This window comes from Neolamprologus multifasciatus, chromosome 17 (assembly GCF_963576455.1).
Source record: "Neolamprologus multifasciatus chromosome 17, fNeoMul1.2, whole genome shotgun sequence".
Lineage (NCBI taxonomy): Eukaryota > Metazoa > Chordata > Actinopteri > Cichliformes > Cichlidae > Neolamprologus > Neolamprologus multifasciatus.
The window spans coordinates 14,263,984-14,283,659 of record NC_140455.1 but is presented as its reverse complement, the minus strand read 5'-3'; the positions used below and the strand labels follow the sequence as shown (position 1 = coordinate 14,283,659).

The following is a 19,676-nucleotide window of genomic DNA, read 5'->3' as shown; positions in this document are numbered from 1 at the left end:
TGTGTCTTGCTGTAAATCATGTGATTAGATCATATGATTAACCCTTTGCTGTGGAAAAAAGTGATATAGATGTTAGCGCAGCGCGTCTGTATGCACACTTTCTCACAGTGACCTCTGTACTGTAAACAATACAAGGTCATGAATAACACACCGCTGGTAAATTCACAAAGACACAGAAAGTGGCATTTAAAAGGTTAAGTCAGCACGGCCCCAAAGCCCATGCAACCCAGGATGTTGCTGCCACCTTTCTGCTCCTGTAAAAAGAAACATACATACATCCACCCTTTTGTCAGGTCAAGGTGGAGGTGCAATCTTGCATACTGGTGTCAACTTAGTCAAAGCTTTTGTCAGTCCAGTCAGTCCCCATTTTATTTGCTGACAGTAGAACCTCTCGTGACGCAATAAGTTTCTACTGCCAGCAATGACGTCATTTCAAAAAAGGAAAAAAAAAGAATTTAGACTGGATTACCTCGCTGAATCCTTTTTGACAGGGACTTGTTTTCTGATTGTCCCAAATAAGTGGCTTTCTCCCGAGCCCATTTTAATTTTGGAGAAGCTCACTTGCGATTGTTCAACATGTTGTGTAGCGCTTTCGATTCCGATCTTGCAGCCTGCTTGAAAAAGAGAAAATTGCCAAACAAAAATCTCAGTGCACTGTTAAACATCAAAAAATATGAAGGCCTCTTTTTAGAAGTTGTCTAAGCATACTCCCTTAGAATGATGAAAAAACAAAACTAATTGGCAGGTTCAAAGTGGTACCAAAAGAAAATGCATCAGTAAATCCCCAAAACTTTCATCCACCAGTCACACACCTCACACAACAGCAATATTCTATTAGAAAATGAGTTTTTGTTTTCCCCGTGTACCCAGATGTGTGTTATGATAAGACCTCCCTCACACATCAGAAACCAGAAACTCAATAATCTATTAGTCTCCACTCATCTGACCCTCCCGCAGCATTCTGTTCACCACTGATTCAATCATCCTTCCCCAAAAATAATACTAGTTCACTAGTCTATGTATCACTGCTTAACCCATTAAGTGAACCGGACAAGATGATGGTAACAGAAATGCTTAAAATGCTATTTGGTCTTCATGAGCTTCATTGCATGTGTGTATGTGTTAGTAGGATTAATGCATTTTTCTGTTTGTGTTATTTTTTGTGTACCTCTCCTCTTTGCGGTGCTCCAGACACTTTTCAATTCTCCAAGCAAGGCAGTCGTTTTTTCCTTCCCAGTTTCCTAAACCCAAATTTCATTCCCACACTACAACAGCCTTCCTCCATGTTGTCCCCTTCTCCTTCAACTGTGGTCTCATCTCATCTCTCCCCCTTGCAGCAGTCCAGTGAGAGTCAGTTGTCTTTCAGCTTTGTCCTGTTTTCCACTGTCTCATTTTGCCATTTTGCTCCAAAAGTGGCAAATGTCCAACTCAGGCAGTCTTTTCAAAAGTCCATTCACACAGTGAAGTTGCAGCTCCTTGGAAATGCACATCCATCCATCCAGTCATGATGATGCCATTTTTCTCCTTGCTGTCGCTGTCTTGCTGCTGCCATGTTGCCATCTTGCCATGTTGCTGCTGGACCTTTTCTTCACTGCTCAGGATACTGCTGTGAGCTCTCGAGATCCATCTCGTTGTTCTGAAACTGCATTTCTTGTCTTCAGGGAGAGATTCTTGGAGCTTGTGTTCTCAGGGTGACAAACACATGGAAGTTAAGCTGTAAAATAATTCAGCCAAAACTTGGCTTGAGTGTTTCTAATCATGTTAACCTATAATTTTCTTCCGACTGCTGCACGTGGAAAATTGATCCAGGTCTGCTCTTCACCTGCAAGTGACACACTGAGACATTTTGATCATTCTTCTCATTGCTTAAAACAACACATCTCCCCTCTCTGGTTCTGAACTCCCCTTTCTTAAAAACCCAGAAAGATTTTAGTTGTTCTACGTTGAAAAACACCAAACCCTCTTCCTATTTTTTTTTCTTATTTTTATCAACAATTCTGCTAAAACAGAAATTTTCGTGTGTCCACCCTAGGGGAGCTGGTGGCCTGCAGTACCACCCTCTCCCACTAGTTGGAAACAACTTTTACACACATTTCTACACTCCTCTCTTTTTTTCTTTTTTTCTTGTTTTTGTTCCCCATTTTCAACATTTTGTAACCCCATTTCTCACTGTTTTTACACACACATCAACGTTTCCCACACAACCATTCTCTGCAATCTTACACACCACACATCTACTCAATTCTTACCATACAGTCACGTATTGAGTTTTGTCTCTGGCCGCCTGGTGGAACGTCTGCCGATCTACTGGATCTAGATCCCATTTTACTACACGAGGCGTCCCCCGTGAGGTCCTTGCCTTCTACGGACCAAGGAACGAACACCGCCACTCCGTGCACTATAGTACACAGAAATGGATTCCGAAAGTGTACCCAAACCGCTGTCCCTGTGACGTACTTGGACCGAACACAGGTCTGGGCCGGCTTCTCCCCAACAGCGCGCTCGAGCCAATGTCCTTGTGATGGACCGTACCCAACACAAGCCTGGGGCCTCAAACCACCAGGTTTTCCTCCCGGAGACTCGAACTCCGGGGTCGGCCAGCGTTCCCCCCCTCGGCCAGACAAAAAACTCCTCATAACTGTATACAAAGTTAGCTACAACTCACCCATCTGCAGAAGTCCCCTCAAAATCAATGATCTCGGTGGTGACTGAAACACACGGCTCCGTGACTCCTCCATTTCCTTTGCTTCAACAGCTGGTAGGACAAAGGTACCTTTTCCCTCAGGGGTGATCAGCCCGTCCACGGAACCGTTGTTCAGCGACCACACGGACCACCCTGCTCACAGCGCCATTTTGTTGTGGAAGTTTTTCCACTTAAATAAAGCCTGCAGATGAGCGGTGAGCGGTAGCTAACATTCTTTAATCCAAGCACACAAAGACAACATACAAACAAGCTTGTGGAGCCCCCATGGCCGCGGGACAGACGGTCAGCAGAGTCTTCCTGAGCCTAGCATGGCTCTCAGTTAAATACCTTCTCCAGGAACAAAAGGCAGTACACAGCTGTTTCACACCTTAAGGTTCACACTTCCTTGCTACCTCCCAGAGTCCTCGAAGAGACAAAAGACTCTTCCTGTGGAGTTCCTGTTTTCCCCCAACAGCCTTACTACACCCCCTACCATTTGTCTTACAGTATGAGTGTCAGACATGTTAATACAATAAAATAATGTCATTAATATCTAGGTGAAAGAAATTCCTATACATTGGCTACACTTGGTATGAACAGATTGTGGGCGGGGCTTCTGTGGTCACAGCTAGAGGTGCATGCCAAAGCTGGCAATAAAAGGGATATGGGAAACAATAAATTGTCTGGTACTTTCTCATTTCTAATAAAGCACTCAAGGTGCTTTTTACTACAAGCTTCGTTCACCCAGTCACACACACATTCATACAAGTTATTGTCAAAATTTTCTTTAGCGCATTTTTTAACAGAGAAAGGGATTTTCAACACAGTATTTCTAAATATACTTGGTTCTTTTTATAAAGCATACAAAATTTCTATGTATTCAGCACAAAGTATTCCTGTCTAAAAACGTCTTTCACCTATGCAGTGCTCAAAGCTTGTAAAATCAAGTTAAAACTGAGGGTTAGACTAAGTTTGTCTAAAACTGAGATCTATATACATGGTGTTTTCAAGTGTCAAAAACTGGAGTGACAAGAGAGAGTCCAAAGAGAGGCACACGGTACAGAACAAGCCTGGTGGAGGTAGGAAGTGAAATTCAAAGAAAACTAGTGAGAAGTGTATCTAAAGTTCCCTGAACAGCTGCCAAGATACAAGTGAATGACTTAACCCTTAAGCCCAAGGAAAACTCCAGGACCACCTGGAGAAAGATTATATATACTAGAAGCACATCCTGCTTATGATTGAAGAGGCGTACAACCCAAAAACACCACCCTCACAGTGAAACACGCAGTGGGCTGGAAACGGACTGTTTCTTATATAGTGTTTTTCTACTGAGTACTAAAAGCACTTTACAAAACTTGCCTCATTCACACAAAGACCTTTTTCTACAAGTTAGTATATTTGGTATGTACGTAGACTGAAGCAGCCAGGGATCGAACAACCAACCTTCCAATGGGTAGGTGACGTGGGAATATTGTCAGAATGTAAGAAATCATGAAGAAAGAAGCATATGTGAAGATTTTGAAAGAAAACCTCAAGCAGTCGGCAGAAAAACTCGATCTAGGTTGTCACTTTGTTTTCCAGTACGAGTAAGTGAACATTATCGACTCGCCTGCACAAACTCCTGTTTTGAATATCACTGAAAACTGTGGGGTGTTGAAGACCAAGGTTAATGGCAAAAGACCGTCAAATCTGGAGGAACTTGAGAAATTTGCTAAGATGATGTGTGTGAGACAACAAATGACTGTTATCCAGCAAAAGGGATGCACAAGTGACTTTTAGCATTGAACACTTTTGAACTTGCGAAATAATTTGGCTCCTGTGTCCAAAGTAAAATACTGTGAGCATCCATAATAAAACGAGAATGTTTGGGAAAGCTGTGTTTAAAAAAAACCTTCTCTATTTAACAGCACTTGGAAAATACTTTTAAATTGGGGATCAAGCCACCAACTTTCTGATTAGTGATGATCTGCTGCACCTCCTGAGCCTCAGGTGCCTCATATGGCAAGACTTTCTTGTTCATAGTCTGAAATGGAGCATTTATGAGAAGCCTGAGATTTTGACTCTGAGATTACTTTGTATTGTCAGTAATCGTGTGTAATCATGGTCATGTGTAATGTTTTCACCGTTGTTACAGTTTGTGTCAGAAAAAGAAATGATGATGATGATTGTATGTTTTTGTTTTTTACAGTGTTGAGAACACGCGATGTCTTGAGGAAAGCCAAGACCAACTTACAGGTCAGTTCACTCTTTGCCTCATATTAATCCTGGTTTTGGTATCATTATCCACAATGAGTGTTGTATTCCCATAAGTAAGAACAACTAAGTGGGTGGATGATAACATCCCTCACACTTTTGGTCATTAGAAAAAGATGTTTGTTTTCTTTACCTTTCCTCCTCTATCCTGTCTCCTACTGAGTGTCCTCAGGAGAATGAACTCAGGATTTCTTCCCTGCACCAAGCTCCTTTTCCCATTCCTCCTTCTCCTCCCTCACTCCTCTCCTCCTCTTATTCTTCCTCATCCTCATCCTCACAACTCTGGCCTGGTAAAGGTACAGTCTGGCGTGTTGGGTGGTGAAGCTGCTTGCTTTTTGATTAAGAACCTACAGTATATATCAAAAATGTTTGCATGTAGCCAGTAAAGCCGCTTAAATACTACATAATCATGCAGCATGTAAGGCTGACTGAGATACTACTAAACAGGTAAACAGCATACTTGTATGTAAAAGACTAAGCAAACACTAACACGTTGCTTTCCTTGCTAATGTTCGTCTTTCTTGCTAATCATCATTTGGACAAAAACGATAACTAGTCACGTCAGTTTGTTTACTAGAAAAGCAAATAGTGCAGTGAGACCATACTGACCAGTTTAAGAATGTGGCCTCTAGTCCTTACTCAGGATTACTAATTCTTTTGATTCTGTTATCAAGCAATAAGTGCAAGGAAATGCAATGTCTGATGGAGATCTGCAAACTGCAAAAGAGATTATTGGTATTTATATGTGGTTACTGTTATACTTACTTTTATACACATACATTTTTTATGAACTCAAATTGATATAAATGTCTAATATCACTGGCTGAGCAATAGGTTGGTTTTGCTCTGCATATGTGCATTTTGAGGGGACAAAGGAAAACTGATAAACAGCAATCAGAAGCTGATACCGGTGTTAACAAAAATAAATAGTAAAGTTACTTACAAGTGTAAAATTTTTAAATTATATACAACTTACATTTAACAGGTGGTGCATAAATAAGATCCGCTCCATAGTAACCTCCTGGATCTCTTGTCAACTATCTTTCAGGTGAAATCTCAGGCGGACGCTTCTGTGAGCTCAACATGTCTCCTGGTTGGAGTGTCATGAAGCCCCAAACTTCACCCTGTAACTCTTCCTCCTCTCCTGCCCAGGGATGGACTCCGCACCAGCTCCCCCTGCAGGAAGTCTTCCTGTAGCTCAGAGTTCATCATCACTGCCATCTCCGTCTTTGTTATTTTATTATTTGTATCAATGGTATAATTTGTGCGGATGTTTCCAGGATTTTCCTGGAGGGAACTCAAAGGTTTTTTTTGTTCATATGAGTTAAGTCTCAGTTTGGCTGAAGTTTGTTTATGATTCATAGCGTCTGTCTGATGCGGTCTTTTTGCATTATTACTGTTAAACCAAATTTTAATAAGAATAGAACTAAATTTAAAACAGTTTGAAAACTTTTAGATTTATCAACAAATTAATCAGCAATTTCTGGAGGATGCCCTTGACTCACAGTTTAAAAGTGACAAATCAGGAAGGAGCTTCACCTTTGTTACTTCAGCAGGGATTTTAAAATGCAAAAAATTTGTTTAATGCCAGCAGGAAAAGGGAGAGTTAAAGAGCAAAATCCAAAGTGCTTCCTCTTAGCCTCTGTTGAGGCTCATGTTTGTAGTCAGTGTGTAGAATTACATGCATGTGGTGTGAGCGTTGTGATAAAACAAAGCCATACTCCCCAGAGGTAGTTATGTTTTAGTTTTGTCCTAATATCCCAATGAAAAAAGAACATAGACCTATCAAAAGACGTGCAGTCGGTCGTGTAGCTGGTAGATGATGTTCTTACTTTCAAGTAACACAGCAGCTTAGTGTCACTGATTCACCGTTCACCCTCCAACTTCACTTTTTCTGTTAGACATGGAAACAATCTTTCCTTTATCTTTAGATATTTTAAAATGGGGTCTGGCATCATCGACTTGCAGGCTTGATAAACCTTGTAAAAAAGATACTTGTGAGATACATTTTAATAAATGGTCCAGAAAGGATGACAGTTCATTTTTGTAACGAGAAAAAAACCCCATAGCATCTTTTTTTCTTCTGCATCATCTTTTTTTTTTTTTTTTTTTTAAAAACAACAACATTTTTTTCTATGTTTATTTTTTTGTTTTTAGCTAAATTTGTCAGTATCTGTTTTGTCACAGCAATATTTTAAAAAATAAACACGTCTCTGGAAGCGTTTCCTTTGGAAGAGGTTTTGTGACACTCACAGTTTATTTTATTTCATTGGCTCCTCTTGTGTTTATTATTATTGTTTAGTTTGTTTTTCGTGACTTTTTTCTGTTTTGTAGGTCACCTGTTTTGTTTTGTGCATGAACTGTGGCTTTACTGCCCTCTAATACTTTTACTAAAAAATGGAAATTCTGGGGTTACTGTGCAATGCATAGCTCTGTGTTTCTTTGCTTTTGTTTTTAAGCTTGAGAATTAAAGTGCCAACAGTTTTAATTCTAAAACTGAACTGATTTAAGAAAATTATTTGTACATGAATGCATGTGACAATCAGTATGAAGCACTTTTATTGGCCCAGGCATTTTTAGCTATCTAAATCACATAAAACAGCACTATACTATAGGGGTGTAGTTAAGAAGCAATAAAATGAACCAAAGTAGACAACTTGCATGTTGTTAAATCAGGTTTAAAAGAGATTAAACAGTTTTGGACTGTTTTACCTTAGAGGTCAAAGGTCAAACTTGGTTTGTTTTTTGTTTTTTTTAGTGTTAGAGCTGTTTTAGGAGCCACCCTTCATATATGTGCATATTAACGGTAGTATGTACATCAGAGAGAAGAGATGGTCTTTGGATGAAGGCCATTTGTATTTTTAAGACTGTTCTCTTTATTAAAATGTTTTGTGGTGAAGATCTTTCCAATAAAAGGGGACAAAAATATCTGTCATGTTTGTAGTTTTCTCAAGTTATACTACATGTTTTTTATTTTGTTCACCTTAAGCACAGCCTTGCAAATACAGTGAGGGTTTCTTTATACTGTACACTTCATAAACAGTGTTTAATTAGCGCTCAAATGCTGTTCAAAATAAAAACAAAACAGAATAACAACAGATGTACATGTGACTTACACAAAATTACGGAGTGCTTTCAAGTGTCACTAGGTTTTCTCTTTTTAGATCAACAATATTAAATGCTGATTATAAGATCAACAATAAGCAAGAAAAGCTATAAAAGCAGGAAATGCAAATACAAAATGAAAGCAGAGGCATAAAAATTTAAAGATTAAAAATTTAAAACTCTTAAATTAAAAAGTGATCATACATGTTAAATTAAAGAAGACATAATGCACAGAAAATATGAGTTGTTTCCTGTTATGTTTTGAAATTTATGAATTATTTTATACTAAAGAGTAAGGGTAAACTCACTGGCCATTTCTTTAGTTACACTGAGTTGAACTCCATATTGGCTTTGTGAAAAAGATTCAACAAGGCACTGGAAACACTCTTTGGACTTTGTTGTCTATACTGACCATAATATGGAGTTATGGTCAACTGAATGGGCAGCTGACAAATTTGCAGGCCAGCTACACATCCATAATGCAAATATCCAATTCTATTACACCCCTAACGTGTCTCGAATGGATTAAAACGCAATGACTTGGGAGGTCATTTGAGGAAAGTGATAGTAAAGTCAGTAAAGATCACATAGTGCTTCTCAAAATATCAGAGCATTAAAAAAGAAAAATGGCAAATTATCATGATCTCGTTGTCATATTTAAAAATCAGTTTGAGGTTATTTGAGTGTGTTATCCTTCTGAATGCAGCCATCAGAAGATGGGTATACTATGATCAGAGAGGGATGGATATGGTTAGCAACAATACTCAGTCAGACATTTAGAGTAAGTGATGCTGACTTGGTAATAAGGAGCATACAGTGTGCCAAGAAAATGTCCCCCACATTACACCACCAGTCTAAACTACTGGTACAAATAGGATGGATACTGGCATGCTTTTATTTTGTTTATGCCAGATACACTAAATGAAAGCATCTGTATGCTGCAGCAGAGTTTGAGATCCATCAGCCCAGTCAATGTTATCCTAATCAGCACAGGAGTGATACTTGGTGCGGTCTTCTGCTGCTGCACAACCTGAATTTCGGCAAGTTGTCTTGACCATGACTGTAGGACTAATTGGATTAAGTTGCTGATGTGTGATGGGCTAATTAGATCTTTGCATTAATGAAACACTGAACAGGTGTACCTGATGAAGTTTAACAGTGGAAGATAGAATAAGGCTACTGTGGGGATAAAAGAAAATCTGACTGTCATATATATATATATACTAATTATTCATATTAATAGATAATAGAATATACAATTGTTTAATATGTAAATGTTATATGCAGCTATATATGAAACATTAAAATATACATCACTTTATTTGTTTATTTCACGGTCTCATTAAACATATACACAGAAAACATATACGAAGCAGTTTAGTTGTTAATCAATAGGTGGCAGCAAACAACAACAAACCTCGTGGAATTGTTTCACAGCCTCAACACTACGAGGATGCAAAAGCAAGTCGGTATATATAAAGGAATTAGTATAAGGTGTCTGAGTCTGTGAGTGTGCTTTTAAATTTTAGGAAAAAAATAGTTAATTTCTTTCATGTGTCTGCATGGATTTTTTTTTAAATCGTCATCATCTTTTTTTTTTTCCAAAATCAAGAAATTTCTAGCAAGGGGAGGGTGTAGATGAGCTTGAAACCAGAGGTGTGAAGGGGATTAGGATTTCAAAATAAAACCTTTCGCACTTGCGCAAAATTGCGAAAAATGACTGAATATAATGAAATAATAATGCAATACTGACACAATATAACGACATATTGACTTCAGTATATTGCATTCAAGATAAACAAAAATATATTTTCTTATTTTAAAATGGCAGTAGAGTATATTTGTCTTCTTTTACCACGACAGTTACCGATATCACATTGTATTGTCAATGTTCAAATTTCACTCACATCAGGAAAATCCCAAATTATTATAATTATTATGTAAAAGAGATCAGTGGTTAGTGCCACTGGGATCTTTGATCTCAGTGAGACTAACCTGGTTAAATTAATAAATACAATTTAATTATTATTATTATCGCTTCAAATTAAGTGAATGTTATCCCCATCTGGTTTATTTTCTATTACTACAAAGACGTCAAAGATTGAACACTCTGGGAGACAGAGAGACAAAGAGGTTATCACTAATATTTATTTTTAATAGTCATTGCATTTTTATTATTTATATATTTATTTGTTTAGTAGTTAGTTAGATAGATAGTTTTTTTTTTTTTTTTTTATTACATGTGGATTCCCGTCCTTTCTTGCATTTTTCATATTGAATAAATGATACTTTTATTCTGGTATTAATGGACCGGATGTTGTATTCCTGCTAACCTGACACCCCAGCAGTCGTGTCAGAGCCAGGAAACAAGCTGAGCTGTGCCGTGTCGTTGCAGTTCAACAGCGAGGTTAACTCAGTGTTCGCATAGATCAGCCTTTATGTGAGGATGGGCGAACACCGAGACATGATGTATGTCGCCTAAGAAGTCACCAGGCAGAGACGGAAGACGTGGAGCTCTCGGGGAATCATCTGGAAGCGTTAAGAGGGAAGGTAGACCTGCCAGGGTGTCACGGTCTTTCTGGGCAGGTAGACGTTATCAGGCAGCCAGACTAGCCGCTCAGCTAGTGTTTCAGCGGCAAGACGCTAGCTTAAATCGGGTTGAATGAACTGTTGCCACAGACGGCACAAAAAAGCGCAGCACGGATACATTTTTTCTAGAAATATAAAGCTATCCCTGTGAAAAGCGCACACTGCCCTTTTATTGTTTTCAAGGAGACACCGGTGGCTGCTCATGCAAGAAGGTTGATTGACAGCTTGTCACAACGGGTTTTCCAGATGTGGAGTCAGCACAAGAAGTGTAGCCGGGCTCTGAGTCGGGAATGGCTGGCCGGAGCAAACTCATAGGTGGAATCGCAAGTCAACAAACTGCAACAGCAAGCCATGCATTTCAGTTTGGCGCTGAGGTGTCCCTGAAAACCACAGCAGCCGACCTGACACGTTGTGCTAGCCAGCTAAGTGAAGTTACCGAGAGGATACTGGAAACTGCACAGGAAAGCGGGTGAAGTGGTGCAATCCGGCGCGCGCGAGGACTGTTCCTACAGTCAGTATGAAGAGGACGGAGAATAAAAACAAAAGGAAACTCTGCAGTATGGAGCAGCACGACAGTGGAGGAGAGGAGAAAGATGCGGTGAGTAGTAAAAGCCTTTCGATACTCCTTGCTATGTCAGGAGGACGTGTCTCGTTCCCTTGTGAGTTCACGAGACCACAGAAATAGCTAGAAACCACTTAAACAGCGACGTCCTTTGCTGTCGGCACCTTTATGCAAAACCATTTTTATTAGTAGTTCTGCAATGTAGACCTTTTTCCAGAACTTTCCTAATAACTATGGTTTTTGGCTTAGATGAGTTAATATATGCCATCATAATTAGTTGGTATTGCTAGTAGTTATAAAACTGGCTGTAAGCATGTAGTCACACAGCAGTGAGGTTGTGTGAAAAATGAAGCAGTCAATATAGAATAAACAAGCAGTTACGATGTCCGTCTGTTTCATCAGCATACTACTAATGAACAGCTAATCCTCTCAGGAAATATACGCTTTCAGTAAAACATGTACAGAGATGCTCTGTCCCTGCAGCTCTACATGTTTGAAAGACTCATTCCCTAATGGAGAAAAGGGACCTAATTCAGGAGCTTCACAGTTTTTGCTCAGTCAGTGTGGATGCTGGCTGTTTCCTACTATGGTAGGTTGTATATATTCTTTGGTTTGTCAGCCGAAGGCATGTAATGTAGAGTGGAGTACTGAAGAAGACTAAAGTGTGCTCTAGCAGCAAATCTGCGCTTTGTCAAAGAGTATGGACTTTGGATTTGTTGTAATTTATCAGTAAGTAGAAGTAAGCCACCACCAACTAACACTAAGTTATCCATAGTGGGCTCATTACTTGGTGTTATTTGGCCTTGTGTAATCTATTCAGTGCCCAATTTGTTCAACATGTAGTTGTAATGGCAGTCTGGGATACCTGGGAAACCTGCAGCTTAAGAAAAAATGCATCAGAACTGGAGGTCAGAGGGGCTTTGAGCTGTGCCATCAAGGTATTTTTTATTAGTAGTATTTTTTCAGTCCAGTTATTTGATATAAGTGATATGGGGGGGAGGGGTTCATCCCTTCTATAAAGTTATTGATTCTACATATATAAAGCCTGAAAGTCTGTGCATTTGCACATTTAGAGGAATAAGAGGCTTAAGCACAAAATAAACGACTGTCTGCCACATATATCTACTTTAACCAGTTATTAGCTGTTGGTGGAATATGCTCTTTTAGAAGCGATGCATCAGTATATTGGTTTAAAAACAGGTATAGGCCAGTATTGATTGCTATCGCAGTACCATATGTCTAAGTATTTTAATAATATTCAACTGGCTAAATGTTCAAAATGTTTTGTAAAGTCCTGAAAGATTTTACAACATTTTCCATAAAGACTTTTTGAAGTAAGAAGTATGAGAAGCTGAGCACCAGCTATCAGCCTAGCATATCTGTTATAGTAAATATTGATTTGCACCCACAATTTTACAGTCAGATTTGTTGCATGCCCCCTTTGGTGGCTACTTTACCTCACTAAACCAATAATTAAAATATTTAAGACTTTATTGATATGGGCAAGCCGTTACAGAGGACATCATATTTGAGTCCGTAATAACTCATGGTTGCGTGGTAATACTGTACAGTGCAATTCCTGATAGAATTCAGTAAAAGTTTATTTTAATGCTGCTAGGAATTGAAATCACTTGCAGCTTGTGTGTAATACTGTTCAGGAGCCATACTAAGGCAGTTTTATATTTTATTTGTCTTTGTTTGTAAAAACTATAAAGATAGTCCTCTAATAAGAACCTCTGTCCAAAGATGAAGTCATCAGTGGAGCTCCAGATGTTTCCCAAAATCAGCCTAAAAGAGGAAATGTCTTCTTTGCAGGCAGTTTAGATTCAGGGGAAGGATTCGGTTTTGGGGAAGTTTGAGGGAGTGAGCTTTATATTTGTATCATGGGAAGAAAGACAGATGTTTTTGTGCTGCCACAGTTTTATTTGTTCTTGTGTGAACCGTGACGAAGTGAAGGAGCAGACTGGGCGTTTTCATGTTAAGTGACTTATCTGCCTATTTGCTTACATTGTGGAAGGCTGTAAATCATGTGGTATATTACTTCATGGTTGGCTGTTCTTATTTTCTTGCAAATGTGTATAATTGGGGTTTCTGTAAGATGTGTGACAAAAGCTTACTTCTGACAAAGCAAAGAGATGTCCTCGGAGAAAAGCTGCACATGCTAGAGGTCAGAGCTGTGCATGGATTTCCGTTTTTGCTTGATGATGATTTCAACATTCATCGACATTCATTTAAAAATAACAGCCAATTGCCGTCTTGTAAAGAAAACCCACACAAATGTGTGGTTTTTATGCTTAACGTCCTTACTTTATGAGAAACAGATCATCAGATCATACAGTTGCTCCTGGAGGATCACTCGTCACTGATGTCTTTACTTACGCACTGTCCTTGTTACAATAAAACCCCCCATAAAATAACCAACATTTCATACAGTCAGAGGATGGATGTCATTTTCTAACTTCAGCGTGAATTTTAATATGTTGCCAGGGACAGCGGATAAACACATACAAACACCCACTGGAGTGTTGTAATGTGGGACCTGCATACTGACAGTTGGAAGAAGAATGCTTGTTTTTGCTTGTCCAACATGGTGTGAGTAGTGCTGGGTGATAAAATGATCACAATATTTTATAGAGGGGGAAAAGTGTCAATGGCGATGATAAATGTAGGCTTCAATATTTGATGAGACAAACAATAATTTGGTTTCAGGCAGTATGTAAGGTTGGTGTAACGCTGGTCTTCTGAGAGAAAAAAATGACAATAACCAGGATGTCCTGATGAGTAAAGCCAAGAAGGAAAATGCATCCGCCGTTCAGGAAGAGATAATACCAAAGAAAGGTCACACATCATCAAAAGTGTGGAAGTGGTCAGTTTTCCATGATTAGACCAAGCACAGATAAAGACAGGTTGCAAGATATAGTGGCGACAGGTCCCAACAAAATCCAGTAACATGACACACTTCTTTAAAAAATATCAAAAGTATGCAAAAGAATGTGGATCCTCCAGGGCTTGGAAAGCGTTGTGTTCTGGGCACGCATGAGCTTCTGCCTCACAGTCATGATTATTGGTCCTGAGGAAAGGGAGGGTCACAGACCATCTGCTTGAAGTTGGGAGAGCACAATTTCATCTGTGACAGACAAACCAGAGAAGCACCTTGGTAAGGTCTTCCTTTGTCTCTCGTCAGCTTCTTCGTACACATCAAAAACTGGATGTCAACCAATTTTCTGAAACTGAACAATAATAAAACTGAACTGTGGTTGTGGTTCCCAGGTCACAGCCAGGAAAAGTCTGCACCTCTATCTCACCTTTTCCACAACTTTGGTTGTGGGCTTCCTCCACTCTCCTTAATTTTTACTACATATTAAATCCATCTCTAAAACTGCCACTTAAATATGTCCAAGCTCTGGCCAATGCTCCCTGACTCTTCAGCTGAAACCATCATTGATAGCTTCAGTACTTCCCACCTGGGCTACTGTAACATTTTCCTGCTTGGTCTGTTTATCAAAGCCTTGGACACACTGTAGTATGTTCAGAACTCAGCTGCCGGAGTTCTTACCTAAACACATCACCCAAACACTTACGTGCTGGAGTTTGGCAATGATGACGGCTAAGCTACCAGTCAAGTTCCGTATCTCTTATCGAATCCATCTCCTCATTTACAAATCCCAACATGCTTTTGCTCCTCAGCATTTTTCTGATCTTCTCTTCTAGACCTCATTTTTTCTTTTGCATTCTGCAGATAAAGGCGTAGTCTGCACGTTTCATGCCAGTCTTTTAGGGAAAGAGGCTTCAGTGCTGCTGCACCATCTCTCTGGAACAGGCTCCAACCCTGGGTATTTTCAACAGACAGTTCAAATGCCACCTGTTCACTGAGGCCTTTGAGCTCTGACTTTTGTGTAAAGCGACCTTAGATTTCTTGAAAGGGTATTTAAATATGATTTGTTTTTGTTGCAAATAATATTATTATGTTTTAAATTAATTAATAACTTTTTCTCTGCAGCCAAAACATTGCAGCTATACGTAATGGAGTTCATAGCTCTCATAGATTGCAGAGAAAATGTTTCTTCTTTCTCTGCTAGCTGAAAGAGAGATGAAAGGATAAACTGTAATATCTTCTCACTTAAGACAGACATGTTGTTGCTCCTTGCTTAAGCCCCTGACATGATCAAGCTAATTAGGGCAGGGAGGGAGTTTTGTTATTTCACTAACTTCACTTTCACTTCATTTCTAAGCTATAAAATGCACATTGTAGCTCCTTAATTGTTTGTAAACTGTTATCTGTCTATCAGTTTGAAGAAGTTTACTTTTTTCAGGGTTTGAAAACCATTGCACTAAACATCTAGCACTACCAACATTTTTTTTCTATCATATGACCATGTAGCTAATGTTTAGAACATTTCTTCTTCTGAGAGAATGGATTTCTTTCCATAGTGTCCAGCCCCATGCTCACTATAATGTCCATCCTTCCGTATCTATAATGCTGAAAGAAGTCAAACCGCTTCCAGCCTCATCAACTTCGTCTGTTCCTAGCTCTACATATTGTCAACGGTAGCAGTAGCTGTTAACATCTCCGGTTCATTAGATGTGCTTAGGGTACTCATTAAATCTCCTCCCCTCCCTTTCACTGATACGGGAGAGTGATTTCCTTCCCAGCCTTTAACCACTTATGGGTTAGGTGCAGCTGAGGAGCTGAGGAGCCATTGAGCCAGAACGACCTTTGGGACTCCAGCTGATAGTTCTCCCTGCATTGCAGATGCCAGGGGGCAGACTGATAGAGCCCAAATGGTTTATGTGCCATTTTACAATGCCTAGAAGCGCACTAATGGGAAGGCGCAGATGCAGTAGGATGATTGACATTAATTATAAAGCCCTCATTAATGGGAATTATGGCTGAGATGAGCCCTATTGATGACTATACAAAAATCTCACGTATTAGTGTACAGGTTTAGTTATTGTGGTAATCTGCAATGAGTAGGAAGGAGAAATCTCAAAAAGTGACAAAGGACACAAGTCAAAGCATTTGTTTGTTTCCCTTTGTTAATATTCAGTGTGTTTGTGGTTATCTGTTTACCGTTCTCAAATTATATTTTGTTAAGTCTTTTCCTTTAGATTAAACTTTGGTCTGTTCAATTGTGAAAATGCCAGCACAACACTCTTACTAGGGAAAATCCATCATCTGCTCCAGCTTAATGTCTTATAATGTTGTCCCCCCCCCCCCCCCCCCCCCCCCGAACCTGACTGATGTTGATCTCACACTGATCTGGATCGCACATTGCTTTGCTGTTTACTAAGAAAGGCCTTAGTGGACGTTCCTAGCGTTTGTCTTTGCTATTGACCACCTCGTTTAAACTTTGCTTTTTCTATCCTGTCCCTGAAAATGGGCACAGCTCTGTGAAGTGAACAAAAGCCTGCATTACGCTTGCTGATGTAGTATTTTCAAATTTGACACAATTTAATATTAAACATTGTTAAAGAGTTTTCTTTGTGGAAGTTGTTCTGCAATGTTTAGTGTTTAGGAAATTTTCAATAGAAGTTTTTAGTATTTGAAAATTTACTAGCATTAAACCAATAAATTTGAACCTATTATGATATAACATTGCTCTTTATTAATATATAACTAACTAACTACGGAAAACAATGAACACTTACAGTGTTTCTCTAGGCATTTATTTTCCATTTTGAGTTGTTAATAGAAGTGAATGTATACTCAAGAGCATCAAGTCACATTAACCTAATTCACAGAAAACGACAAATGGCTGTGCCTCCTGTAGGCACTCATTCATAACAGTCACCTCAAAGCACTAGGTAGTATAAGGTGAGCACTCCAGCAGAGAATGTCATGACATTTTTTGAAACCAACTTGGACACCGATATTTTCTTAAGTGGAGCGATATCAAGTTGAATAAGTAACATGCTATTCAACTATCATAATTGCCCGAGTTTAGATTTTTTTTTAACTTCTCTATAGTTTTTTTGTGTACAATAATTGGGATCATGTGTCCATGTAAAAGCAGGCACAGACATAATCATTTGTCATAACTGCCACTTAATTTGACACAATCCATCTGACAGTGAGACATGGTACAGAGGCAGCTCGAGGGCCACCACAATAGTGGCCTTGCCAGGGAGTTAGCTAATGGAGGAAAAACAGGAGATGGAAAGGGCTTACAACTGGCAGCTTTTGAACTTTCATAGCAGAAGTGTGGAAAAATTAGGAATAACTTTAAATATTTTTTTTAACATCTGGATGGATGAATGAGTAAGAGTATTTTTCCCCCCAAAATTGTAGATAACACATTGTTGTCCACTGAGGAGGAGAACACACACACACAGGACATCTCATTGACATAATGCTTTCCCTAGCCGCTTAGCCTAACCCTAACCATCAAAGATGAATGCCTAAACCTAACCCTTACCCTATACCTAACTATAACCTAATTGTAACCCTGACACTAAAACAACATTTTGAGCCTCAAAAATGCCTTCAAACTCGCGGGGACAGGCCTTTTGTCCTCATAAGTGACTTTTGATCCCCACAAATAAAGTAGCACGCCAATTTTTCTGTCCCCACAAAGATGTATAAACATGTACACACACACACACACACACACACACACATCAAAAAGCTAAAGTATTCTGCAGGATCTCTAAGTGAAAGAAAGAGCAGAACAGGGAAATGAGTGTATGAACTCTACCATCAACCTTCACTATTCTTACTCAGTGAAATGAGGTCAACCAATCAACAGCCCCAACCCCCACCTCTTGGTGTTTGACAGGTGTTTGTCGCTTGCATGACTTAAATGACTTCTTTTCCTCGAAAACAAGGTTGAGGATCAGTGATTGCAGGGGAGTGTCTGTTACTCTGGCCTGTTTTTATGTTACAATGATGACAATAACTGTGTCAGCACACGTTTCATGAGCTCCTTCGCTTGCATTCAAGTGGGCGTTACAGATTTTACATCATGCTGTGGTTTAAATCAAACAGTGTGTGTGTGGGCCATCTTAATACATGAATGTTTTTTGGAAGTGACTGAGGGTGGCCATCCCTGGCGTGATTGGGTGATATTAACCTTTGGGCCTTGGCCAGCGAGGCGATTCCAGAAAAACATCCTGCTTCCTTGCCAGCTAACTATAGGAACACAAACACAACAATGAGGTCTGAAACAATCATAAGACAAGAAGGTTTGACAGACAGTCGAATTTTGTAACTGCAAAACTTACATTTTATGTTTTGTCTTGTCAGTCAAAGTAAAGACATTTTTTATTATGCCTGTATATGTGTGCCACATTCACTGGAAAGATCTGCAAGATGTAAACTTAAACTTAGGCCCGGTTAGCTTGCAACCAATTGTTGAATTATATATACATATCGCAAATTAAAAAATGGCAGCAATCGGCTGTTTCTCCAGTCTCCAATTCACCTCCCTGAACCACAGGAAGTGGGAACATCAGTGAGTCGGTGGCATTATTCAGAGCTGCTCTGTCGGAAAAACCACAAAATGATTACAAGCATTCATATCAGCATCAATTGGACTAATTACAATCTTTACTGAAACGGCTCTGATCTCATTTTATAGCAGTGCTGATAACTCTGGTTAGGCAGTAATAAGACCTCACTGTCTGATTCCCAGACAGCGTTTGAACATTAACCTCAATTCTTTCACAATCGCTTTTGGCAAATATTATTTTCAACAGAAACAAGCTGGACTTGCTACTGAGCCCTCAGAGCAAGAACACACCCACGATTGAAGCTTTCACGCTTAAATATCAGTTTAATCCACCAAAAATTAAATTGGTGAGCTGTGAGCAGTAGCCCAGGGGATTAGTGTTCTGATAGGTCGTATCGCTACATGTCTCAGTCTGTAAATATAGTGACTCATGTGAACTGATGATCAGTCATATCAGGTGTAGAGCCCTGTGCTCTGATGCAACGTTTGCTGCTCCAGAAAACAGGCCTGTGATGGTGTAGCCATGGTGGTGAAGCTCCAGGCTCAGGTCAGGGGCTCAAAGTTTTATGTATACTCATGTATAGTTTAACTGGCCTACTATTTTTATATTTTTTTTAATATCAATACAACTTAATGAGTATAAATATTTTTGCACTGGTAGGAGATTTGATGTGAATTGAGGTATTCTAAAGAAATTCAGTCAAACCACCAGAAAGTAATTCCACTTTATTAAAATTGAGCTTTCAGTTTACCTCCCACTGACACTTTCCTGTTAAACATACAAGTCCTTGGCTCTCTGCTGGGTGATATTTCCAACAGAACCTCACATCAGTCCACATAAACCTAAGCTCTATTACCTGAGGACCTTTAGTAAATTAAACATTTGCACAGCACTGGTTCTCATGATTCCCGAGTCTTATTTTACTAAACAGTAAGAGTCCTAGTCACTGAAAGAGCAAACTCGTATCTATCATAATGATAAAAATAATTCATTGAAGCATTTTTGGAACATTTTGCAATAATTGCTCAGTAGTTA

The 19,676-nt window shown here is 39.3% G+C and overlaps 2 protein-coding genes across 17 annotated transcripts in view; both read left to right on the top strand.

Annotated features, from left to right (window-relative positions):
• Window positions 1–7,042, top strand: part of pde4dip (phosphodiesterase 4D interacting protein) — a 97,772-nt gene extending 90,730 nt beyond the window's left edge. For 10 of the 11 annotated variants that reach the window (XM_085138323.1, XM_085138322.1, XM_085138320.1 and 7 more), the window contains 3 exons: window positions 4,872–4,918; window positions 5,109–5,232; window positions 5,985–7,042. In XM_085138323.1, coding sequence (XP_084994449.1) covers window positions 4,872–4,918; window positions 5,109–5,232; window positions 5,985–6,133 — 320 coding nt within the window. In that variant the 3' untranslated portion in view covers window positions 6,134–7,042. The remainder of the gene's footprint in view (window positions 1–4,871; window positions 4,919–5,108; window positions 5,233–5,984) is intronic. The other variant, XM_085138318.1, reaches the window with a different exon arrangement.
• Window positions 7,043–10,369: 3,327 nt separating this feature from the next.
• mast2 (microtubule associated serine/threonine kinase 2) overlaps window positions 10,370–19,676 on the top strand; it is a 146,844-nt gene continuing 137,537 nt past the window's right edge. For 4 of the 6 annotated variants that reach the window (XM_085138328.1, XM_085138331.1, XM_085138329.1 and 1 more), the window contains exon 1: window positions 10,370–11,228. In XM_085138328.1, the coding sequence (XP_084994454.1) occupies window positions 11,148–11,228 (81 nt within the window). In that variant the 5' untranslated portion in view covers window positions 10,370–11,147. The remainder of the gene's footprint in view (window positions 11,229–19,676) is intronic. The other 2 variants (XM_085138330.1, XM_085138326.1) reach the window with 1 other exon arrangement.